The 26,900-nt window shown below is 42.6% G+C and overlaps 1 protein-coding gene across 3 annotated transcripts in view; it reads left to right on the plus strand.

The window, feature by feature from the left end:
- The window catches only part of PAX9 (paired box 9), an 87,525-nt gene extending 60,911 nt beyond the window's left edge, over positions 1-26,614 (plus strand). Inside the window, exons 4-5 of one of the 3 annotated variants that reach the window (XM_029598977.1) lie at positions 24,445-24,670; positions 26,027-26,614. In XM_029598977.1, coding sequence (XP_029454837.1) covers positions 24,445-24,670; positions 26,027-26,163 — 363 coding nt within the window. In that variant the 3' untranslated portion in view covers positions 26,164-26,614. Of the gene's footprint in view, positions 1-24,444; positions 24,873-26,023 lie in introns of those variants that run through there. The other 2 variants (XM_029598976.1, XM_029598979.1) reach the window with 2 other exon arrangements.
- The last annotated feature ends 286 nt before the right edge of the window (positions 26,615-26,900 follow it).

Genomic DNA, 26,900 nt, shown 5'->3' on the forward strand with positions numbered 1-26,900 from the left:
TGCCTAATTATTGCAATGTATAGGTATTATCTCAAAGTGAATTAACTTTTCACATTTTGTGGTAATACCTACATAGTGGTATGCATTTTCCTACTTGTTTATTTCACCACTGGGTAGGGAGAGACTATCTGCAAGTTCCTTGTAGTAGCTAGCTATTTATATCTCTATAGGAAACCCACCTAGTATGTCGAGGTGAGGTTTAGGTAGTAGTGTAGGGATTAGCAGCCACTTTTACATGCAGAGTGAGACATACAAACAGAACAGTACACTCTTGTGAAGATTTGATGTCCTTCGAAGAGAGGAAATTAACACAAAGATGAGATTTGTACAATGTTCTCTCATCCTAGCTTGATGGACTCTCTACCTGGGTAACATCAAGCTAGGTTGAGAGAACATTGTACAAATCTCATCGTTGTGTAAGTTTCCTCATTCTGAAGGGCTTCAGATCTTCACAAGCGTGTACTGTTCTGTTCGTACATCTCACTCTGCATGTAAAAGTGGCCCCTAAGCCCTACACTACTAGCTAAACCTCACCTCGAGTTACTAGGTGGGCCTCCTATAGTAGCATAAATAGCTGCTTACTATGGTACCACCACCCCAGAGGCTCTCTCACTCTCTCTCTCTCACTCTCTCTCTCTCTCACTCCCCTTCCCCTCCTCCTACAAGTCAGGCCCTTCCCCAGCCTACAAATGCCCAAAACAGAATTTGTGAAAAAAATCACAAATTCTGTTATGTGCATAACACATGTTATTGCACAGCTTAATGCAATTGAAAAAGGTGTAGCTATTTTTGACTTTATGCCTTCGCAAAGTGCGAAGCCAGCCCATTTTTTCTGAAATCTCTCCTCTTTTAAAATTTTGCATCGCACCACGTGTTATGGTGCTTATTGCGTGCGTTAAGGGTTTTTTCGCATGTGAAAATGCCTTAACACATTCAAAAATGCCATAATGCGATTTGATAAATGACCCTGTTAGTTTGGCTGTTGCCTTGGGGATGGTTAGCAGAAGTAAAGTCATGGACAATCCTGGATTTCTGTCATATGCTTCTCCAGTACTTGGCAGGGAATTGGACCTTCAAGTCTGAGAGAATGTGGCAAAAATGTCAATGAAGATGAAAAATATGGTGAGTAAAGAATTTGGCTAGTTCAGGTGCCGACAGGAGTCTTGGAGGAGGAAAAATATTGCTATTTTGGAAAATCTGTGTACACCACTCATATGGTGGTGTGCCTGCATAAGGGAGGGAGGTCACAGGACCGCCAGGTTCATGGCCTCAGCAATCTGTAATGCCAACGGAGAAAGTGGACCCTTGTGGCTGTGGTGTGGTTCATACAGCCTAACGAGAGAACCTGCTAGACCCATACTGGCAGCTGGTGGAGAAGCCTATAGGTGGGACCAACTGGAGCTTCACCTATATTAACCGTCTCCCCTGCAGGTTGAGTTCTTGGGTTCTGGCGGCTGGCAGGACTTAGGCAGGTCCCTGAGGCTATCCAGATCGAGTGTCCAAGCAAGGGGCATGGCAAGCAGCAAACAGCAGAACAGATACCAAGTCAGAGGTCAGGGCAGGCAGCAGCCAGGAAGGTGAGGAGCCAGGCCAAGGTCAGAATTCAGAGAATCAATCTAAAACAAACAGCACAGGCAAAAGTAACAAGATAACCAGGACTAAAGCAACAAGCAAGGCAGGGCCCAGGCAGGGACAGGAAAAGGACCTGGTAGGTGAGGAACAAGGTAACAAGGAGGCTACCAAGGATACAAGGAAATAAGACAGGAACAGACAAGGAACAAGCCAGGCACATAACACAACTAGCAACATGCACTGGGATACAAGGACACCAGGGAACCTGTTGCTGAGGCACTGGCTGGATGCAATGGGATTCCTTTTCTACTGATGGGGTATGTGATGTCATCAGCCAGCACCACAGGAAGTCCTGACTAGGGGACCTATAAGAGGAAGTCCAGAGTCACAGGAAGTTCTATCTTGGTTCCTTGGAACACCATGCTGCTGGAGGATATGCTGGAGTCACTTTGGATGGGTGACAGTGTAAAACACTCTCTGCTTATAATCCAAATATGCCTTGCGTCTCTGCTGGGTCTCTTTCAGGACATCAGGAAAAAGAGAAATAGACTGACCACAAAAAAATCTTATCCTTAAGATGGGAAAAAGTCTTAAGATCCAGTCTTTATCTTTCTCATAGGCATATGTAACTAATGTAACTACCAAAGAAGCCTTTTCCATTCCTTCAAAACTAGAATGTTCTAAACATCTGGAAATGTCAAGCTTCTCAAGTGGTAAATTTACTTGAGATATAGGAATAGAAAAGTATGAGAAGTTAAATAGAACAATCTAACAACAGATTGAATAACATCTTTAGAAACTTTTAAAACATCTAAGTAGTTTTTTTTTAACAATTCCAATTGGGATAATAGGGGACATTTAGGAAAGTTGAGAAACCTAAGATTACACTTCCTCATTTGATTACCCATGTTCTCTATTCTACAGTGCAATAGTTGGTCATCCTAATTAAGAGAGAGATAGCACTTCTGTAGGGAATCACATTTCCCTTGAAGCCCTCTTAATCTTCCACCCACAAGAAGACCCCCCCAAAGTTTCCAGCACTGCAACAATTTTAGAAGAAACATTTTTCTCTAAGTTCACTATCACTGTCCATAAAGAATCTAAGATGAATACTGCAGGTTTAATAATCGTGGAATGAATCACAGTAACCTCTATAACTTCACCAGTAGGAGTGAATAACTCCCCCCCCCCCCCCCCCCCCCCACACACACACACACTGATGGGAGCTCCCTTCCTAGTATGGGCGAGGGCAAAGCAGAATGGGCTCTTTCCACCCCGGACATAGTTCCCATGAAGTTAGAGGAAATTGCCTGGGAGCAGGAGTAGAAGCCACAGGTTCCTCTTGACCCTGAGCTACCTGCAACATGAAGGAATCCAACGTTGTCTGGGCAGAAGAGAGAGGAGTTGATGATGCAGATGGGAGCAGGCGAGCAGAACCTTTTTGTTTCTTGCCCATCTCAACTGTTAGAATTCCAGAAATTAACTGTGAAGCTCCAAAATCAGTGCCACAGGCAGGCACTGGCCTCTTATAAGTCCCAGTGGCCCTCTGATGATGCTGGGGGGGCGGGAACAGCAGGAACCCGGTCGGTGCAGCAATGCTGGGTCTTCAGATACATTTTGGGTTAGGACAAAAAATACTTTGTAATCTGTTCTGACTGGTATTAAATTCAAAGCCATGATTATTATACACAGAGGGGTAGATTTTATAAATGTACGCGTGGGCGTACTTTTGTTCGTGCACCAAGCGCTGGATTTTATAAGATATGCGCGTAGCCGCGCGTATCTTATAAAATCCGGGGTCGGCGCGCGCAAGGGGGTGCACATTTGTGCACCCCTGTGCGCGCCGAGCCCAGCACGCGCTGCCTGTTCCCTCCGAGGCCGCTCCAAAATCGGAGCGGCCTCGGAGGGAACTTTCCTTCCGTCTCCCCTCACCTTCCCCTCCCTTCCCCTACCTAACCCACCCCCCTGGCCCTATCTAAACCCCCCCTACCTTTGTTGGCAGATTTACGCCTGCGGAAAGCAGGCGTAAATCTGCGTGCACCAGCGGGCTGCTGGCACACCATCACCCGTCCCAGGGGCTGGTCCAGAGGCCTCGACCAAGCCCCTGGGCTGGCGCCACGCCTCCGGGCCCGCCCCCGAAACGCTGCGTCACTCGCGGCACGCCCTCCCAACAAGCCCCGGGACTTACACGCGTCCCGGGGCTTGTGCGCGCCGCCGAGCCTATGCAAAATAGGCTCGGCGCGCGCAGGGTGGGGTTTGGGGTAGGTTTTCGGGGGGTACGCGCGTACCCCTTTGAAAATCTACCCCACAAAGTGCTCTTTATATTGCAGGTTAGGAGGAGTGCATTATTCATTTTATTGACTTCCTAGAGCTAATAGGGATGTGCATTTGTTTGAAATGAATAGATAAAATGCAACAAATTAGATGATTTTCATTTAATTTGTGGACCCCTGAAACAAATGCAGGATGCCCACGAATTAAAAAAAATTTTAGTTTCATTCATTTGTGTTTCCCATTCAAGCCCATGGCCTATTGAAAAGGGCTGCAGTGAGACTAGTAAGTATAGCAACAAAGAAATTCCTGAGTGAGGTAGTAACCAGGACAGAACTGAGGCAGGAGAAGAGGGCAAGTACATAGGATGGAGGACCAATCAAGGTGAAGCTGCCCTGCACCTGACAATACACTTTGGGGGTCTTGCTACTACTAGAGATGTGAATCGGAACCGGAATCGGTTCGGATTCCGGTTCGGATTCACATCGTGTTTTTTTTTGTCCGGTCTGATCGCGGTTTTGTTTATCGGCTGCGCCCGAGCTGATAAACAAAAAACCCACCCCAACCCTTTAAAACTAATCCCTTAGCTTTCCCCACCCTCCCGACCCCCCCAAAAAACATTTTACAGGTACCTGGTGGTCCAGTGGGGGTCCCGGGAGCGATCTCCCGCTTTTGGGCCGTCGGCTGCCACTAATAAAAATGGCACCGATGGCCTTTGCCCTTACCATGTGACAGGGTATCCGTGTCATTGGCCGGCCCCTGTCACATGGAGGGAGCGCTGGATGGCCGGCACCATCTTTAAAAATGATATATCCCTTAGGCTACACTTTGGGGGTCTTTCTGCCACTCTGCCTTGCTGCCATATCCCACACTCTATACCGTGGGGTACTGTTGCCACTGTGGGTGGCTGCTTTGCACTTCTCATGGTGCTTTGGGGTCTTCATGAAACTTTACTTCCTTCTCTCGGTGGCTTTGTTTTTTTTTTCTGCATCTTTGATGTTTTGTTCCTCCTTCATTGTGTTTTAGGATGTTCATGATATTCTTGGTGCCACTTCGTCTTTTCATGCTGCATTTGGGGGTTCATGCCACTGTTATCAGGGCCTTCCTATGAAGCCTTGAGGTGTTCTTGACACTCTTGCTGCTGCTTTGTTCCTCTGACAATATCTTAGAAAAGTCCTGACACTGCTGTTACCCTTTTGCTTCTTTACTATGCCTTAATCTATTTATGCCACTTTTGGTGCCACTTTGCCACAGTTCTGGTGCCTTGGAGTTCTTTTCCCCATTCTGATATTGTCTATCCACAAGTTTCATTAGAATTGGATTAGAAAACCCCAATTTTAAAACTCCCACATTGACTTTAATGGGAAAATGAAATGAATAAATGAAAACTTTTTTTCGTTTGAAATGAATGGAGGTGATCTATGAAATGAATGAACAACCCGAAATGAAAAATTTGCCTGTGCACATCTCTAATAGGTATCAAAATCGTAAGAGTTAGGAGGATGATATTCCACCTATGTTTCTATAACAAAAAGGGTGGTGGATTGCTGGATATAAGGAGTAAGCCTCTCAGCAGAGGTGATGGAGACAAAGATTGCATAGTAATTCAAGAACACATGGAATAAGCATAAAGGATTCTCAGGACTCAGTGACTGGAATGCTAGAAGTACTACAGCAGGAAGAGAAGATGATCAGATAAGATAAGACCTTTGGCCATTATCTAATGCTGTATCCTGTTTTTCTGTTACTATAAATCTTTTCCAGGACACATATGGTAAATTTGGTTAAATCTTATTTAGCAATTTTCATTGTGCAAAAGTTTGAAAAATTAATTTTATGTGAAAATGGAATTAATGATATTGCACCACTGTATTCTAAGAGAAGAGGTCTTATCTTTTGCCAAAGATAACAGCAACTAAAGGATAAGCATTTGAAATGAAAGAATGGCTGTTTGAGTCTACATATGTAAAGATTCAACTCAATTTGCTAGGCATGCTTGGGGCTTTGTTATATTGTATATGTTCTACTTTGAATGAGAATTAATTGGAGAGTAAATAGCCATTACCCAAACTGCTAGATAAGTGACAGCTCTATCTGGAGTGAATTTTGGAAGTCAATGAAGAATTGAAAATATAGGTAAAGAAATATATAACTATACTTCCATGTAAATTATACCACTATGTAACAATTTGTATTAACAGTGTGCATTTAAAAAAAGTAAATGAGCCCTGGTCCTGGCACTGGAGCCCAATGCTCAGGCTAGGTCCCAGAACTGAGGCTTGGGTCTGGCACTGAGGCCTAGTCCCAGTGCCAAACTCTGGGCCTTATCCAGGCCTGGTGCATGGCTCTGGGCATAGCAGGTCCTGGGGCTTGGTCCTGAAGTCTGTTCATAGCTTCAAGGCCTAGGGCTGGTCTGGGCTCAGTGCCTAGGCCTGGCACCAGCACTGAGGCCTAGGCCTGGTCCTGGCCCTGTGCATAGATAAGGCCTTGGGGCCTGGCCCTGAAACTTGGTCCTTTCAAGGTCTAGGCAGGGCATGGAACCAATCCCTGAGGCCTGTCCCAGTGCCTAGACTTGGTGCCAAGGCACATTCCTGAGCCCTAGTCCTGGTGCCACAGCCTAAACTCCACCCTGAAGCTTGGTCCCAGAACTGTGGTCTAGTCTGGGCTTCCAACCATCTTTTCTGAGTCCCAGCACTTGATAAATGATGCCATCTGCCTTATGGATGGCGTCAGAATAAAGTCACTTTGTCGCCTTCCTCCAGGGTGGATGGCGCCATTTTGATGTACGGTCATACATCAAAATGGCGCCAGCCACACAGATGGAAAGCACCTAAGTGATGTCACTCCGGTGCTGTCCTCCAGATGGACATCATCATTTTTCAAGTACTAGGACATGGAGAAGACATATAGGAGCCTGGGCTTAGGGTTCACCACCAGGACCAAGCCTCAGGGCTGAGTCTCAGCATGAAAATAGGCCTCAAGGCCAGGCCCCTGCGTTGAGCCTAAGTGCCAGGACCAGGCATTGGTACTTGGATCAGGCCTCAGCACAGACCCAGCTGGGGCCTCAGTACTAGGACCAGCCTCAATGCTGGACCTTCTCGTTTCCAACTTTGCTGTTTTAGATTCCCTGCGATTTATCCCTCCATAATGAAGCCTTCTAATCTTCCACTCTGCCATTCAGAAATCCCTGTGATTTGCTTAAAGAATGAGGTTTTTCCATTGATATTGCAATATTTTCCACATTACCTTTAAACATAAATTATAATTAATTTTTAGTAGAAACATATCTTAATTATCCAGGAAATTATAAATTTACTCTTTAAAAGCATGTCCACATTTATTTATCTCTCTTATGCTCAATATCTATATATTTTGATATTGTTTTAACAATTTTAACTGTATTGCAAACAATTTGCAATCATATACTGTGTTCCTCAGTAGGTCTAAAATAACTGGTGTAACCAGTTATAGCACATTTAGATGGCACTATCCATCCCTAGAACCAGTCACCTTTGTAAAGTAACTTCATTTTGTCTTGATTCCTTTTGGGTGGAGGGAATGTTATTTTTTATTTTGTTTTAATGTTAATTTTTTCAGTTTTGTTTATTTACTGAACCAAAATAAACATCTCCCACCAAAAAATTTGGGCCTATTCGAATCCTCTCCTTGAGCCCCTCCAACTCCCTCACTAACCACCAATAAGCCAGGGCTCGAGTCTACCCAGCCGGGCTGAGCCAAGCCCAACTGAGACCATTCAGGGCTCCTACAGCATCCATTCCATACCTGAAAATGAGTCAGAACAGGGAACCTCCACAGCCCCCACTTACCACTTTTGTGGGGTTCTTGCAGGAAGAAAGGGGCAGGAGTGATCCCCTGCTACTCCTGCTCTGATGGAGTCCCTTTAAAAATGGCCCTGGTCGGTCTCAGAGAGGCTGGTGCTATTTTTAAAGGAACTCTGGTGGGGCTGGAGCAACTAGGAATTGCTCTTGCTTCTTTCTTATGCTGCAGACCTCCACAGAAGGGATAAGGAGGGGGCAAGGGCTAATAATGCATGCCATTTGCCAAAATGAAAACACCTGTAAATTTTGGGGATTTTTGGACCCGGAAAGGTCTTGGTTCACTTGAAATGAACCAAATAAAATATAAACATTTTAAATTCAGATTCTGTATTCCCTAGTAACTTCAAATACTAAGTATGCCAGAGCTATTGGGACATAAAAGCATTAAGTAATCAGTGTGTTCATTTCTTTCTGTCCATTAAAACATTTCAATGAAAAGGTATTGAGATTGAGTATCATTGGGGATCATCACTGGAAACTGGATAGTAAAAGAGCCCTCAGCACTGATGAGTTATAGGTTTCTTTGTTTAAAACAAGTTCTAACACATATGTTGCACATGTGAAATCTATGCAATCACATCACCTTCTCATTTTAGCTGGCTAATTATGTTGCATACAGCTTTACAATGTTGAAATAAGTAGAAATAGCAGCTGGTATATATCCTAAGCTTATGATCTATTTCAAAATGTCAGCAAATGCGGATAGATTCATGGGGGCTCCAATTGATCCTACAAGGATATTTTACCAGGCATCACCCTCAGTTCAAGACCCATTTGTTTACTTTTGGAGAAGCCAAGTTTAACAATTTTAAGTATTTTACCAAATTACAATAATTTCCTAAAGAAGCTAGATGATTGCTGCTTTTGAAGAAGCCAATGCTGGAAACCTTTGGAGAATTCTTAATTACAGTGTAAGCTAAATAGAGTTTTCAGTTCCCTTGCCAAGCATGTGGTCTCTAGCACACAGTGCTAATTCCTAAGAAAGTCAGAAATATCTTAAAAATGGAACTTTATTGCATATTATTTACGCGATGGCGTTTTGAGAGTGTAATACCGTAAAACAGGACAGCTTCTCTAAACATGGTTCCTTTTTTTACCCTATTACTGGACGTATCAGCAGGACAGAAATGCTGAGGCTGTCCCATCTCATAGAATTAATAGGCAAAGGAAAGAAATATGTGGCACTCACCTGCTAAGGCTGCTAGCCAGGAAAGTTTCCGTCACACTTTCAGCTGCTGTTAAATATGATTAGTGGGCTGCTATGTGCAGACAAAACTTTTGATGTTCTGAAGGGCTCATATTTCTCTAATATTTTGATTGTGTTTTTTTTAGCTGGGGATGAATTTTCGATTTCAATGACTGTGATCAATGACTGTATTTAGGCGTGTTCCTGTTTATTGTATCATAATCTATGATTGGATTATTGCAAATTATTCATGGATTGCAAACCACAAACTGGAAAGCTTTTGAAAATACTCAGGATGGATTCCACCTGCATGGATCCATTTATTACCAGGGATTCTAAAATTCCTACAGAACGTATTCACTTATGTGCCACAGGCTCCTGCCTCTACCCAAGTGGAAGGGGAATTGGCAGGAATACTGCTGTGTGCATTTCTTCTTTGATGAATGAACACTCTCTCTCCCACCTCACCCTGATGCAGCCCTCAAACTTTCCTTCTCCATGCCACATATTCTCCCTCCCTTCCCCCACCACACAGATGCAGTCTTCTGTCCTTTATTTTAGAAGTAATACTTCATCCTGCACTCCCTGAAAGAGGGCCTTTTTCTTACTAATTTATAGAGAGAGAGATTTTTGAGCCTGATACCCTTTCAGAGCAAAAGGGCTCTCACCAGGGGACCAAAGACCTGTGAACGTACTCTAAACTCTAGGTGGGAAAGTACCAGTGATGGATCCTGCTGCGAGAGACAGTGAGTATCCAGTTTAACTTTTGGAGTATTTTTTGGACTTGAGCAGAGTGGGGAGGCATCTGGATCCCCCCTCCCCACTGGGATTGCAGTACTGAGGTAGCCTGATCCCGCTGACTTTTCCCCATGAGAAGTCCCACCAGAAATATCAATAAATCCAGGATGGAAAAACAAGATTGGGAGACCCCAACTGGATCTCCACACCTATGGGACCAGAACGGGCTGGGTGACCAAGAAAAAGATGACTCAAGCTATGACGTTGGGGACCCCTCCACTAGGATTCCCAGACAGCCATTGGTTGAGCTTTGAACCATTAAGATCACGATGGGGCTTTTCCCAGAGGACTGAATAAAGGACACCTGCCTACCTAGAATTACACTTGTACCAGCATGTCAGATGTAACCACTCTTATGGAAGAATGGGCTTAATTTAATGATTACCAATCAGTAAACTTTTAATACCCAGACACTGGTCCTGTCTAATTTGTCACAGCCTCTCACCCCATGAAATGTACCTACAATCTACATACACACTGGGAGCAGCACAACATCTTCTGGGCCATAAATGAGAGCTTCCTCCCCCCCCCCCATAAAAAGAATCCCCCACCCCAGGGAATAGGATTCAAGCATAGGAGTAAATTACTAGCCAGAGAAACCCCTGAAGATAAATACATTAGTTTGTGTGACCTGGGATTAAACACCCCACTAAGGGTTACATAAATATATTCAAAAAGGTTTGCATGCATTCTTTATAAAATATCTGCCTCCACATTTAATTTGGGGTGGTTATTTGCTTAGTGTCACAATTTTTTCACACAGAAAATATACATGCATATGTGTTAGACTTCTGAGAGGTGAATCCCTTGTCCTACGGGGACAGCTAATCACTGGCTGCTATGTCCCTTATGTAAATCTTGGAGAACGCTAATGAGTAGGCTATATCTATCTGCCACATACTCCCCTTTCTTACCCATACAGGGAAACTCAGCATTTGGCCCAGGCTCATACACGAAGAGTTTTAGGGTCTGGCAGTGTCAGGGAATCACACAGCTATAACATATACTAATGGCTGATGGCAGTATATTCCCCTTTAGTGATTTACAAAGGCAATATGGTCTTAGCACACACGATGTGTTTCCGTATCTTCAGTTGAAACACAATGTTGCCTCACTACCTGCTCGAGACCTCACCTTGCAGGTGACTCAAAAAATAGATGATTTTTTCCAGTTGGGGAGACAGAAACTCTCCTTATCACAATATTAACAGAAATTACAACAGTTAGGGCCCAAGCTGGGGTTGGAGATGCTTGTTTCTAGATGGTTTGAGGATGGAGGGGTTTGTCTCTATAATTAGGGGCTATTAGCGAGTTTTGGGGAGGTAAACTCAGTGTCCTCGAACAGCTATCTCCGCAAAATGCAATATAAATTTCTACATCAAGTGTTCATTTCTCAGGCAGTGGCATACAGGGCTCAGCTAACCATCACAACCACCTGACTTAGAAAATAGCCTCTGCTATTACTAGCACAGGTAACATGGAATAGACTTAGTTTTTGGGTACTTGCCAGATACTTGTAACCTGGATTGGCCACTGTTGGAAACAGGATGCTGGGCTTGATGGACCCTTGGTCTGACCCAGTATGGCATGTTCTTATGTTCTTAAAGATGCACAATAGATAAAACAATCATTACTCATTCCTTTTCGTTTTGTCCTAAAATCCTCTCCTTTTGGCAAAGAGTGCGAGGATATATTAATTTGTTGTTGTACTGTACCCTCCCTTTGAGTCCTGAAGTTTTATTATTTAATTTGTGCCTCCCTACATACACTTTTGCTAATACTCAGAGACACTTGATAAGGAAATTACTGGTGCAAGGGAAACAATCCATATTATTGGTCTGGAGGGACACGGGGTCCCCGTCTTTTTGGCAGTTGCGGAACGCGGTGCATGAGATGATGTATATGGAATCTTTAGCTTCCCACTCTTCAACTAATGCTCGGTCCCATTTCCTGAAAGTGTGGGAAGCTTACTTAAATAACTTATCCCACAGGGCTATAAGTTTGATCCTAAACACCTTATAAACAGTTTTTGCCTGTCTATGTCTCAATTCTAGGGATAGGTAAGATCGGGAGGGGAGGGTGGGAGCTGGTGTAAGTCCATATGTGTTTAATAGGAACTAGTGTATCAGACCACAATGCCAGCCCCATCATGTTGCAAGTTTTTGAACTTTATAATATTTTGGATGTATAAGGGGGATTTAAGAGGTAAAATACCTGTACTGATTTGTTTGCTATGTATTATGATTGCTGTGTTAATAAATACATTTCTACATAAAATATACTGAGCAAGCTATCTACCTGCCAATTCAGTTCTGCTGCCAGGGTCCTAAATTCTATGGCATATTCTTCCAGAGTTCTGGAGCCTTATTAGAGATGGAGGAGCCCCATGGTAGTTATATGATCAGGCTCTTCAAAGATTGTCTTGAACAAGTCTGTAAATTGTTGTAAGTTATGTAACAGGGGATTGTTGAGATCCCAGAGGGGAGAGGCCCATGTTAGTACCTTCCCATCCAATAGCGAATGAATGTAGATGGTCTTGGTCAAGTCATCCGGGAACAACAGGGCTTGCTTAGGGTCCCTGGCATACCAGGGTGGAGATGGTAACTGAGGTATAGGCTGGTTGGTTACTGGATGCTGCGCTGGGGCCACTACTGGCAAAGGCACAACAACGGGCATGGTCAGGATGTCTATCCATACTGTGAAATGATTCATGTCTGTGACCAAGAGCGCTAAGACCATCTGTAGTTCCTGGATATTACAGGCTATGCCAGGGATAGCTTGTAACATTAACAAATCCGCCAGGTCCATGGCCTCGGCAATCTGTTGCAGACTTGGACCTATGGACCCCTTGGTAGGTAGGGTAGGCGCAACTTTCAGGGAGGAGCCCCGCAGGTCCCTTTCATCGCAGGCGGGTCTGGACAAGGCAGATGTCCAACTGGAGCTTCAACTTTACCAGCCCTTGTTCTCCTCGGGTTGAGCCTTCAGGTGCCGGGGCCGGCAGGTTCTAGGAGGGGACCTCTGTGGACAACAGGAATTGTTTGACATAGCAGGGTAGGAGCAGACTGGAACAATGCATATTTGGAGATGGGCAAAGAGCAGGCGGTGTACAAGGAGAATCCAGAGTCAGGCAGAGGTCAATTACCAGGTATCCATCCGTGTGAAAGGCATGGCAGAGAGCAGGGCAGGAGGACAAGGATCAAGACAGGAGGCAAGACACACTAAACAAATGAAGACTAACCATAGGGATTGAAGATAAAGACAGGAACTGGAACTGAAGATCAAAGCTAGAACTGGAGATGAAGACACAGGCAACTCACACCACCAAAAGAAGAAGGCTGACCTGTCCCTGAGGCACTGGAATCATGTCAGGAGAGGCCTTTTAGGGCATCAGTGGCAGCTGTCATCAGTAGGGGCTGCGGGGGATTTCCCACCGCGGTACCTTTAAATTCTGAGGAGGGAAGCATGCACGTGCCGAAGGCAATGTGCCATGCAGGAAGTCAGCAGTGGCATCCTGGTGCATCAAGGAGTAATGGGACAGCCTGGGGCAGTGTTGCAGGTGGTGTCTTCCATGCGTCAGTGGCATCCCACTGCGTTGCAGAGCTGCTGGAAACAGGGAAAACATTCGAGCTGTGGTCCATAGGGCAACCCATGGGCCACAGATCGTAATATATATATATAATATGTTATGGGGTAATTTTCAAAGACTTACAAGTGGATACTGTGCATAAAATTGTCTTGTATGCTGTACTGCTTGGCGGTTCATGGCACGGAGTCGCATAACGCCGCTCTTATGTCCAGCCCCAAGCCACAACCGGGATTCCCCAACACCAGAGCAAACTCCCGAAAGGCAGTGCAGCCAACTCTCCATGCCTGAACAGCCAACGTGCATATAGGAGGGATGCCATGACCAGCTGCTCCAGGTTTCCCCTAGGAACATGTGCATCAGACTTGCCGCCTCTTAAAGAGCCCATGGTGGGAAAAGCCCCCGAGGTGCCTCCTGGTGTCTTGGGACCCACTCTGTATTTAAGGCTCCCTCCAGCGCTCCACAGATGCCTCGGTAATAGATCCCTTTCCTGAAAGTAGAGAATTGCCTCTGCATGTTCCCGTGTTTCTGTTCCTGGCTTCATTGTTCCTGATCCGTGTTCCTGATTCTGTTCCTGTCTTGGCAGTCTTGTCCTGTTCCTGAGTTCTTGTCTTCCTCCTGGTCCATCTTCTCTCCTCTTGGTCAGCCTTCAATTACTTGTCTTTGGACCTCGTTTCCTCTTTGTGGTCAGTCTTCAGTTTGTTTCTCCTGTGTCTCCTGCCCAGCTCCCTCCAGCTGGATGTCTGGTTTTGACTTCAGCTTGCCTATTGACCTTGACTGAACTCCGCCTACCACTGACCACAGCCTGGACCTTCACCTGCTTGAACTCTGCCAGCCATTGACTCTGCATGGACCCCCATCTCCGCCTCCATTCCTCCTGTTAGATCCTGGTCTACAACTGCACCTTCTCGACAGATCTTCACTTCCACAAAGGCCTGCACCTAAGTCCAGCCGGCCCCGGCACCCAAGGGCTCAACCTAAGGAGAATGTGGGCTGGTATTGATGAAACTTCAGTTGAGCCTCTGCCACAACCTGCTTTGTCAGCCAATGGTGGGGGACCTGTCAGTCAATGGTGGGGGCCTACAAGGCTCCTCCCTGGAAGTTGCACCAACTCCACCTAGGCCCAAGGGTCCACTCCCTCAACATATACAAATAAGTAGCCTCTGTGCACAGAAAGGTCATTTTCAGAAGGGTGGGAGTACGTGTACAATATATTCATACAAAGAGGGCATTTCAAAGTTTATAAGTAGGCACTCATATTTTAAAAACAGAGTATATATATATATATATATACAGTATAACATCAAACATGCACGCATATTTTTACATTTGCTAATCAAATTGTGGATATTAAATCTGACTTCTTTTTGTTTGTAGTTTTTGGGTGGGATTCTGGAGCAAGTTGTGAGGGTGTGGGTGAACTGGTGAAATTCTGGGTCAACTGATACTGGTTTCAGTGAACTGGTGCTTGGAAGTGTGCACACAAGTAAGTATTGTCATAAGCAAGGTACATGCATACACTAGCCAATTTTATAAGATACCTGCCTCTGTGCATAAACTGAAGGTTATTATGAACACGTTACAATTTTAACACACAAAATATTCATGCATACTTTTATAAAATAAGTGTATGTACCGTGCAGATCCATACACTAAAAAATATTTGTGTGTACTGAAAACATACACATGAACCTCTGGGGTGGTGATATAGAGTATTTTATAAACTGTATGGCTTCCGCTGCACATTTGACAAAATACAGATGTAACCTTAGGCACATCTTATTTATGTGAATGTATGCTGAGTTAACCACTCTATTAAAAAATTATCATCAATTCGAAGAAGAGGGCGTGAGCATACATGGTACATACTATGAAGAAGAGCGTGTGCAACTGAGAATTGCAGTGTAAGCCAACAAGAAGAGTAACAACATACAAAGTAATATAAGGTGGCGGGGGGAGGGATGTGTTTTTACTTTAGGTAAGATACTTACTGAGATCTGGATGGACCAGAACCAATGGATCTAGATCTAAACACTTGTAGGCAAGCATTTTGGGATGGGGAGGGTTGGGTTTCTGTGGTACTGGGGAAGTGGACATGAGAGCGATTATGAGGAAAAATGGACAATTGCATGAAACACGTGCAGGGGTATATTAGATGTTCAGAGATTGTCTGTATTTTGGTTTTAACCTACGATTTAATTATCTGTCATGTATTTTGTTTTTTAACTTTATTGTAAACCGCCAAGTTTGCATCCCAGATTGATGTATATAAATAAATATATTATTATTATCATTATTATATCTTTTATTACATTCTTGTGTATATGCTGTTTTTGTTGAGTCTTTTTGCTTTGTCTGAAGGAACATGTATTTTACTATTTTCTTAATAAAGATGTTTGAACATACAAAGTAATATAAGAAAAGAATAGGCAATCAGGGTAACTTTCAAAGGAAAATGTAAATGAAACATAATATCGTAGTAATTTTCAATCGCCCATTTACTCACGTTAAGTGCACATGGGTAAAATCTATTGACAATTCAATAACGTAGAATTTTCAAAACCCAAAAATTGCCTTCAGGGATTATAAGTGAGTGGGAGGTGGGATAAGTATGCTGGAGTTATTTGTTTCCAGTATTTGAAGACATTGCACAACACTTTGAATTTTATTCTGTTCTTGACAGGGAGCCCTGTAGTTTTTTCAAAATTGGCTTCATATGGATGGAAAATTGGTCCCTGACCAATAGCCTTGCTACCATATTCTGTAGCAGTCATGTTCTGTTGCAGTTGGAGTCGCTTGAGACTCTGTTGTGTGATGCCATCCTCAAACTGTAAAAGCGGTATATAAACAATTTTAAATAAATAAATAAATAAATAAATATAGGGAGTTGCAATAATCTAAGCAGTTGGTGATCAGATTGTATGATAGTAATCGCATCCCACTTTTCAAAGAAGTTGCACAGTTGAAGTTGGTATAAATGAATAAATGAAGTTGTCACCATGGCTGAAATGTGGGTTTCCATTGATCGGTGATGGTCAAGATGAACCCCCCAGACTTACTGAATCTTTAGATTGTAGGAAGGACCCTAACAGGGAGGGTAAAACTGATAGATTCTACCTTTGATGGCTTACCTAGAGAAATCTGGATGAGTTTCAAGCCATTGGGCTAATGCTGAAAGACAGCAGTTAAAGTTGGAAGTGATTGTGGTTAGGTGATCCTTTAATTTTATACACAGCTGGATGTCTTCTGAAAATAGATCTATTCAAACAATTATTACAATTTATTTAAGAGAAATTGAAAAAAAAATTTTATGGGATGAGGTAAGTTTCATACATATTCTGATGCATGTTTCCGCGGCCTTGCTTCAGTTTTCATGTGTTATAATCATAAACTTACCACCCTCCCACTCACTTTTTTATTCAATAATTTCTTCTAAATTTTATAAATCTCATCTTGGAGTGAGTTTCCTCACTCCGAAGGCCATCAAATCTTCACAAGAGACCACTGTTCTGTTCGTATGTCTCACGTTGAATGTGAAAGTGGCCCCAACCCCCTACACTCATACCTAATCCCCACCTCGAGTTACTAGGTGGGCCTCCCATAGGGATACAAATATCTGTCTAGGGAGGAGACACTATAGCAAGTTTCTCTCTCTCTCTCTCTCTCTCTCTCCCTCCCTCCCCCCCCCCCCCCCATTGTGAACTGCAATATATACTTGGCAATGTAGCCCAAATTGGGTTAATTGCACTAAGAGTGTATTGGAATGCACATGCTGATTAGCATAAGGTAACACCCTTTTTTGGTATCCCGTGCAATATTGGAAAATGAGGCCCCATGTCATAAGCAAGTGGGAGTTAGATACCATTTTTGAAGATTTATTATACAACTAAGTTGGAAATATATTACAAGTTATTGAAGCATTGTGGTAGAGAATTCCATTTGCTGAAGATAAAGGGATTATGGACAAGAGACGGCTTTAAAACAGCAAGGATTCACTTAGTTTGAACAATTGAACAAACGGATAATGAGACATCTTTTTTGAAGAAAGATTGCATGACATTGTAGTTCACACCAACAGTCAAATATTTGATTAGGAGATACATATGAGGAAGGGTTCTGGAACCAACAATTAAGGAACAATATTAAAAGAAAAAATTCAATTGTTTGAGAAAGATTTTCTGAACTGTTCAAACTGTTGATGAATTCAATTGATTTGTCCAATCTCTTTTGATGGAGAGATTAATGATTAGAGGGAATACTCAATAAGCGGGTCCTTTGACATAGTTAAGAGTATTGCAAGTTCATTAAATTACACATACATTTTTAATAATATAACAAAAAAAATGTATAAAATTTAGAAGAAATTATTGAATAAAAAAGTGAGTGGGAGGGTGGTAAGTTTATGATTGCAACACATGAAAACTGAAGCAAGACCGCGGAGGCATGCATCAGAATATGTATGAAACTTACCTCATCCCATAAAAATGTTTTTTTCAATTTCTCTTAAATAAATTGTAATAATTGTTTGAATATACTATAGGGTGGGATTTTGTTTGGGATAGATTTTGAGAAATTTTTTGTCTTACCCGAAGCGGAGATTTACATATACAATTCTTAAAATAGATGACATTCCGTGTTAAAGGACTGGATGATGTCACAGATCAGGTGGATGTAGATGCTGAAAAGGATTAGTGAGAATACCAAACACTGAAGGTCTCTGCATGGAAGTTTCATTTCATTTCATTTTTTGATTTATATATCACCCTCCTCCAAAATGGATGCTGGGTGGCATACAATAATGTATACATTAAATACAATAAAAATATCAATTACAGTAGCATAAATATTAAATACATCAATACAGGCCTGCAATACTTTAGAAAATGAGGCCCATAGTAAGACTGGAATGGGAAGTGACTGTCACAGTCAAGTGCCTCCATCCACAACTTCTCAGCTTACTTGGCAGTAGAGCCTGCCTCACACTACAATTTCCTTGGAGAGGAACTCTTTCAGTCCCATGAGATAGTCAAAAATGACTGAAATCACATAAGAGCCACTCCTTCTTTCCCAAATTCTATTACGCAGTGTAAAAGAAGCTGGTGATCGAATGCTGCAGGGATAGCTCTCTAATAAGGCAAGAAGGAAGTCACCCCCTTGATTTGTGTGAGGATGAATACCTTTCTGTCTTTACCATTTTTTCAGTCTGGATCTTTATGAAGACAATCTGATATCACACAGCCAATCAACTTAGTTCCTTTATTGGGTGATGGTGGTGGGGATGGCTTTTTATTGGGGAAGGGTTATCTGTTTTTAAAATATTTTTAAAGTTTTAATACAATAGGCTTAAAATACCTCTTAACTTCTTTAATTGATGACTTTATCATTGGTACATGTGCTAATGTTTTTACCTTTTATGCCTGTGCTAAATATTTTCAGTCATATGTTTAGATCAATATTGTTTAATTGTTGCTGTGCCAAAAAAAACAAAATTCCTGCTATTTTGTCTGTAATTGGTAACCAAACAATTATTTGAAATGCACCTGTAAATATAAAGGAAATGTCCTTGACCATTGAGTGAGTACCATGCATTGCCCTAGTGTTTTGTGATTTATTTACTTACATGGAGATAGGTTTGGGTTTAGGAATTATTAATTGATAATATCCATTATTTAAATAATACTTGTGGATACCAGCGGTCGGTACTGCAAGATGTTATTGATTAGTACATTTTGTCCACCCCAAGTGCAAGAGGAAGCATTCAAAACAAAAAATAGTATGACAAATGTGTCCATTCACGATTGTTTAAATAATCTCTTACATAGTCCCAAGAAGCAGATGAGTAACAATAAATAATTCTAATGATGGTTGCATATACAGATTCCTGAATAAATCCCTGCCAGCAGTACCAATTGCTGCAAATATTCAAAGCTACACCATGGGGTGATGGATGGATGGAGTGGCCTTCTGGTGAAGGTGGTAGAGTTAAGAAACAGTAAAGAATGGGATAAGCACAGAAGATCCTTAGATGTGAGGAAGTGAAAGAAAAGCCAGTGCCCAACTGGGGTCTATGGCATTGTACCAGGAATTAAATTGGGTAAACTGGGTGGGCCCTCTGGTTCATTACCTATTATAGGCTGATTCTATGGGGTTTGAAAGTATGCCCTTTAGCTTGGTTGGCCTAACTGTCTCTGGCATAGACCTGATTACTCTGGAGAACAGCTGGGAATTAGCTAAAAGCAGCTCTGGCATGATTTTAGAACACTGGATGACTGGCATATAGCAGTTCGTGGGTTAATTCAGAATACTTGATCAGAACAGCTAATAACTGATAAACAGCAGCATTAGAACAAATGGGAAGTAGCTTTATAAGAGGTGCATTCCTCTACTCCAGCCTCAGGAGTGCTTTGAAATATTTGGCCTCCTAGGAAATTAATAAAAAAGAGAGGCCTAGCAGGGGAGGCTACTAGATAAAGTACAAAGTGGCTCATTTCATTTATATGCAGAAATCTGCATTTATTTGGCTTTCTAATTTGGCTGCATTTCCACATTTAAGGTAAAATGATGTGACAGGGTGCCCTTTTTTGCCCGTAAGACAGTATCCCTGTCCCTTACAAACATGCATTTGGTGGCCTCAGCTAGTCTGAGTGCCCTCACTAGTTCTGGCCTGCATGGGATGTCAGTATACTAAGGAGGTGCATCACTCCTCATTGGGAAGGGTTTTAAGGAAGTATAAAAGCCCCTGCATTCACTGGTTCCGGGGAGAGACAATAGAAGCTGAGATTCCAAGATCTGGACTCCTGGTGGTTTTTGGAGCTCTCTCTTCGCAGAGTGGCACCAGTGGGGCTCAGAGGAGGTCTGAAGAGAAAGGATGCACGAAGAGGGAATTCCTGGGAATCCAGAGAGTAAAAAAGAAAAGGGTCCCGAAGAGACTCATATTCGGAGGAGTCCTGAGAGGGAGAGTGCCTGGAAGCTGGGAGTAAATGTACTAGGAGGAGCCAGAGGCATCCTGTCTGGGAGAGCCCACCAGAATCAGGGGCTGATTCAGCCACAATCAGCCCAAAACACCAGAGAGGCAGCGCGAGAGAGAGAGAGAGAGAGGGGAAGAGAAAAGGAATCCTCAAGGTAAAGATTTCAGATATCCAAGTACTGAGAGGGCCCAGGTTGGAAGGTGCACCCATCCGAAAGAGCTAAACCGTGGTAGGGAAGGAAATGAAAAACAGACTGTGTCTTATTTGGTAGGTACTTTGCAGAACTGAGAGACAGAACTGATGCACGGTCCTGAAGTGTTGCCACAGCTTCCGGATTTTGTTTACTCTGCCATCAATCACAGTTACAGGATTTTATTTTTGGAGAGTGTATCTTTGGGAGTGACTGCACTGGTGAGCAGGAAGAGCCTCCTAAGAGCCTTGAAAAGACTTCTACGCCTCCCCTCTGTGTGGGAACCCCAGGAGGTCTTGGAGCCTTGCGTGGTCTGTGGCCCTCCCCATGTGCCCCCCCTGTCCGGGACCAGAATGGGACGGGCCCTACAATGAAATTTGTACCACCCACTGAATGCAAAAGAAAAAAATTATCAAGAAGTTGAGTAACCCAACATATGATAAGGAAAAACCAGGCAGCTAACTCTACACAGGGAGGGTCATATTCAAAAGGATTTCTGCGGGTAAATTAGTGCTTTCACCTTAGAAATGATCTGCACATAAAACGATGCGCGTACATCCTGAATGCTTGTGCATTTATGCGTATGGGGAGACACTTTTCAGGAGTGGAGTCTGGACAGGGTTGAGAAATATGCGCATACTTTTTGATTTTTAAATAAAAGGTCTGGCTCCGAATTCCCTCCTTCCACTCACTCCATCCTCCTCCCCATCTGGAAACCCTACCTCCATCCTCCTGACCCACCTAGAACCCCTCCTCCAAATCTCCAAGGTTTAAGCCATGAGGCAGTAGAGTCTTACTGAACTCCCAGCAGCATCCAGCATTGCTCTAAAAGCAACTTTAGTCATGTACGCTAACTAACGTTGCTGTCACAGCAATGCTGGCCACCGCTGGCTCGGCCTTGGAGTTTTGGGGGTTCCAGGTGGGTTGGGGGAATTGGGGATAGGGATTCTGAGAGGGGCATGAGAGGGTCCAGAGACACATCTTTCATTTTAACATTTGGGGCTGGGAGGGCCTTGGGCTGCTGTGGCCTGCAACTTGTTTTAATTATTTTAGAGAATTGTTGGAGGAGATCAAACGCAATGCCTCAACATTTTTTTTTAATTATTTTAGGGAGGTAGGGGAGGGTGCAGGATTGAGGATGTGATTTGGAGGGATGAAAGGTGAAAGAAGAGTAGATTTGTACCATTTACTCTCTGCCTAGCTTGATTGCAGCTAGGTAGAGACTGAGTGCATCAAGCTAGGTAGAGAGAACATGGTGCAGATCTACTCATCTTTCACCTTTCATCCCTCCAATCACATTAAATCTTCACTGATGGTAACTGTGCTGTTCGAAAGTATAAATGTGCTTGTAAAACTGCCCCCTAAAACCCACCTCACGCCGAGTTCATAATGCCCCCTTTTACAGTGGTATAAAAAGTTCAGTTATAAGTGAGCCTCCACAGAGGTTCTCTTTCTCTCTTTTTTTTCTTCACGAACTGACCGATAAAGCATTTTGATAAATGACCCTGTATGTTTGCTTATTTGGTTAGCTGTTTCACATTTTCAGACACATTTCTTTGCAATCATGCAGTTGCACTTTGTGAGTTGTTTATTTCAATTTTCCTATGCAATCTATCAGGGATAGAGCAGTCCTGAAGCTGAGCTTATGCTGACAAACTATATGCTGAGTACAAGGCTATATGTTGAGTGCAATTAGTCTAGGGCAAGGCAATTTTCAGAAGCCATTTAATTTAATTCATTTATTTTAATATTTATATTCTGTCTTTCATGGCTGATCAGCGGGTGGTACATTAGGTCAATAGTTGGGGGTTACATTACAAGGCTGCTTCAAGGTGGATTACAGTGTGGTAGGTTAGATCAAGTTTTGGGGGGTTACATTACAGTGAGTTGATTATAGTGAGTACATTATAGTGACGCAGAACAGGTCATGAGCTGGGGTATTACATTAGGCATTACATTACAAAGTGAATAGGGATGCAAAATATTACTGGCAAATTTGCATACAGTGTATAGTTATATCACAATTTTTACATAGTCAATTTCTCCAGGCTCTCTGCTTATTCGTTTTTGAAAGTCACCATTTCTTTGTGATTAGCCAGTGCTGAAAAGGGGAGATAAGTTACAGCGGGGTTCAGTTTGTTGGGTGCACAGCCATTTTTTAGTTGGCACATGAAGCCTTACTACTAATACTACTATTTTTAAAACACTACTAGATATATGCTGCACTGTACAGACTACAGACACATACAGTATAAGAGACAGGCCCTACTCCATTGAGCTCACAATCCAGACAAGACAAATGTACATGACAAACAAGAGTCTGTGGGAAGTGTATTTATAATGCAGGTAGGGGGAGGGGAGTGCATTCCATAGGTCTGGTGCTGCACCTCTGAAGGCTCTGGACCTAGTTTTTTTTTTTCGGTCGGATTGTTTTAAGGGGTGGAGCATTTTTTTTGTTGAGTTGAGTGAAGGTTTCTTGTTGGGCAATATCCTTTTACCTTTTCAGGCAAATATGCAGAGCCAATGTTTTTCAGTGCTTTGAATGTGAGTGATGGAATCTTAAATTTGATACTTAGCGAAATGCATCAGCCAGTGTAGGGAAATTAAGAAGCAGGGAGGCATGTTCCCACTTTCAGCTGTCTGTGATTGTTCTGGCAGCAGTGTTTTGAAGTGCCTGTAGTTTGTTTATTGGTGTTATTTTGGTAGTCCTGTATAAACTGTGTTGCAACAGTCTAATTGTGCTAATACTACGGCTGGCATTACTGTTTTGAGGTCGGCTGGTAGCAGAAAGGGACACAGGTGCATCAGCATTCAGAGGCACCCGAATACCTACTTTGTCACAGCTGTTATTTATTTATTTTCAAATTTATTAACCACTTCTCCCAAACAGGCTGCAAACTGGGGTACAAAGAAAACATAAATGCAGTTGCACATTTACAATTAATTAATTAAAACCTAAGACAAACAGAAACAAGTCAATCACAGACTTTAGCAATGAACCAGGTTTCACACATTTTCTGTAAAATTGGGAAATCATCAGTAGACCTGATAGCAAAAGGTAAGACAATCCAAAGCAGAGGACCTGCAGAGGCAGGAAGCTCTTTGCTTAGTTTCTATCAGCTTAAAAACAGTACGCTCAAGTCTGATTTGTTGTGATGAACACAGGGTTTGCAGTGGTTGATATGGATGCACTTTAAAAAAAACAACAATATTTTTTTTGGGGGGGGGGGGGGGGGGGGGGGTACTACATGGTGAGCTGAGAGTCTAGGATGACTTCTTACCTCCTCTCTGAAAACTGTCCAGCCCCTACCTGACGAAAAGTACCAGGATTAGCAACACATATGTTAGATGCAGTGACTAATATTATTTTGTACTGATATTGTATTTTTTTGGTTTGTTTTAATTATATGCATGCTTTATTGTGAACCGCTTTGGTTTCAAGCGGTATAAATTTTTAAATAAATAAACACATATACTTTTAGGGGCTAAGAATTAGGCAGGCTGGGGGCACCTTTAGGTTGGGGAAGGGAAATAACAGGTACAGATTATAGTTTCAAATCTAATCACATTATTTTCATGGGAGAAAGTGCCCACGGAAAAAGCAGACACAAATCTCTGTGGGAACTTTTGTTTCTTGGGGCAGTTTTGAAAGAGGAAGAATGCTCTTACTTTCTTGGTGCAAAGTCCATGGTGAAAATATTAGTAGACTTTGCATTGATGATTGGTAGACTTTGCATCAATGTGCCCAGTTGTGAAAATTGCCTCATGAGATAGTGCCACACAAGGCTTACCGCAACCAGCTTTGTACAACACTGTTAAGTGGCAGCAATTGGATAGCGGAAGAGACCAGAATACTGTATATGTTGTACATCCAATCAAAACTCAATCTATATGGTAAAAACACACACACACACAAAAAAAAAACCAAACCGGCAACTGACAATGGAAAAGGTCATTTCCATACCAGTAACAAGACAGTAAGACTATAAAGAATATATTTTTGCATTCAGAAATGTCTTTTCTTTTATGTCTTTGCAGGCAGCAAATGGTCTCCCAGCAGTAAGCAGTTTTGTGTCAGCATCCAGCATGGCTCCATATCCCACACCTGCGCAGGTTTCACCTTACATGACCTACAGTGCCGCTGCTTCCTCTGGTTACGTGGCTGGCCATGCCTGGCAACCTGCCGGAGGCAACCCCCTCTCTCCTCACAACTGTGACATTCCTGCGTCGCTGGCATTCAAGGGCATGCCAAGTGCCAGAGAAGGTAGTAACTCTCTCAGCGCCTCCGTTCTCTGATGCAGGCTTAATCTCCAGAACAACTCAAAACCCAACCATTGGCTTCCCAGGCCTGCTGGTCCACAGACGTTCATCTTTTGTTTAAGGGGAGGTGAAGAGAAGGGCAAGAAAGAGTGACCTTTAAATGTTTCATTCCATAGTGTTTCTCACAAAAAAAAAAAAAAAAAAAAGCCCTGACAGATCTTTAATACTCAAATAACAAAACCAACATGCTGAAATAATACCCTGCGTTCCACTTGTAAGAGCTTGTGCTGTAAGAGGATTGTGTATAAAAGAATATCCACTCTCGGTACACAGTCACAGCTTTTTAATGGCATGTGACATATGCTAAAGATAGCTTCTCAATAAAACTGAATTTAAAAGTATCAAAACCTGCTTTTCTAAGGTCTCAGTGATGCCCTCAGTATAAACCTTTTCTAAAACGATGTCTTCCAGAAAAGAAATCTTCACTCATTTTATATCATTTTTCTAACACTCTAGACATGAAAGCACAGTAACATTAGAGGGTCATGTACTGAAAGACCAGTTTAAAATCCCGAGCTGTTTCTTCCTATGAAAGAAACTCCTGCTTTACAAAAACATTTTTATGTGGTCCCGCAAGCATTCTTATAAGTGGAATCAACTGCCCAGCTTTTTTTTCTGCCACCTACGCACTCTTGTAAGTGGAGAGGCCTCTACAAACATCCCTTAAGAGCCCAAAGAAATTTATTGGCTCTCACGTCACATTAGTACCAAAAAAAGAACACTGTAGATATATTTATTCTAAACCAACCTGTGCATTTAAAATTTGCAGTTGTCAAATTTGTGGAATATCAGCAATGGAAAACAAATACAGAAAGCTGTGTCACACCCACTAATCAACAGCAGGCATTGAATAGCTTTTATTTGCCGATGATGGATCTAGTCAGGTGAACCAATCCATCACTGCCATTAGCATGTTACCATGATCTTTCTGCTATTGTTATAAGATTCATTACATGTGGCTATGTAATGTTTGAACAAAGTCTGTTTTTGACTTCCATGTTCTTCTGACCTTTTACCATCGCATGCCTGGATTGTCAGTGAGTAAAGTCAGCGAGATGGGGCTGCTTTGATTGCTTTGGCGATTCCATAATACAAGCAGAGCTTTGTCTTGCTGGGGGTGGGGGGGGGGGGGGGACAACTTGTTGGGAGGCATTGTTTGTGCCTTGGCTTATTGCTGGTGGTGGTGGTGGGTGCCATGGTCACTCGACCTTGTGGTTGGACAAAAGTTTGTGCCGCTGTTTTCTGTGCATGTTATGGAGGCCAGAACATCTTCTGAAGGACCATGTTCTTTCTTCAGCAGAAGGCTCAAAGGCCAACAGCCAGACCACCAGCTCATCATCCAGACCCTACCCATCTTCCCAGACCCAGGCCACGACTGCACACATGCCAAACATAGTTCAAAGACCGGCTGGAAGGCACTGTCTGAACAAAAGCTAAATGTTTTCAAAAGGAAGTCACTTGGAAACTTTTAATGTGAAATGTGTGCACAGACACTTAAAAAATGGACTTAAAGTTAACAAAACCACTGTGAAAACAAGAAGGTCCTGTTTTTGTTGGCTTCACCTCTGTTCAACAATTTCAGCCCAAGTAACGTGTACATTTTGCTATTGTTGTTGCTGAAAGAAAGACAATGGTCTTAAAAGGAGGTCTTCTTCAATGAATGTAAAAATCTCTCTCTGTGAGGTTTACACTGTTGTACATATTGTTCCACATGTATGTAAACTGGTGGTGGTACTGCAATACAGATATTATTTAATTTTAACAAATACCCTTTTTTGTTTCTGTATCTTGAAGGCAAACCATTCCATTGTGTCCTGCACTCTTTTGTGGTTATAAATTTGCTTGATGTTTCTAGTTAATATTTAAACTACATTTTTAAAATCTTTTATGTGATGCCACCATTTTATTGAAAAAGCCCCTATGGGTGCAAAACCAGCATGAAGGATAAAGAGATTAAAACTGGAAGCCCATATTTCATATCCAAAAGTTAAGTGTAAATCAGTTCTGTTCTTGGCTTCTAGCTGTTGTGCAAGAGTTGAAACGTACAGGGCCTTATTACATTCTCATTGTGCAGTCTGTGTTACCAAAGGCCCTAACATTAATGAGATCATCTTTTAGGTTCTTCCTTTCATGCTGTATGTGACTTATGTGGTCAAGCCACAGCAGATCTAGAC

Source organism: Rhinatrema bivittatum, chromosome 4, assembly GCF_901001135.1.
Source record: "Rhinatrema bivittatum chromosome 4, aRhiBiv1.1, whole genome shotgun sequence".
Taxonomy (NCBI): Eukaryota; Metazoa; Chordata; class Amphibia; order Gymnophiona; family Rhinatrematidae; genus Rhinatrema; species Rhinatrema bivittatum.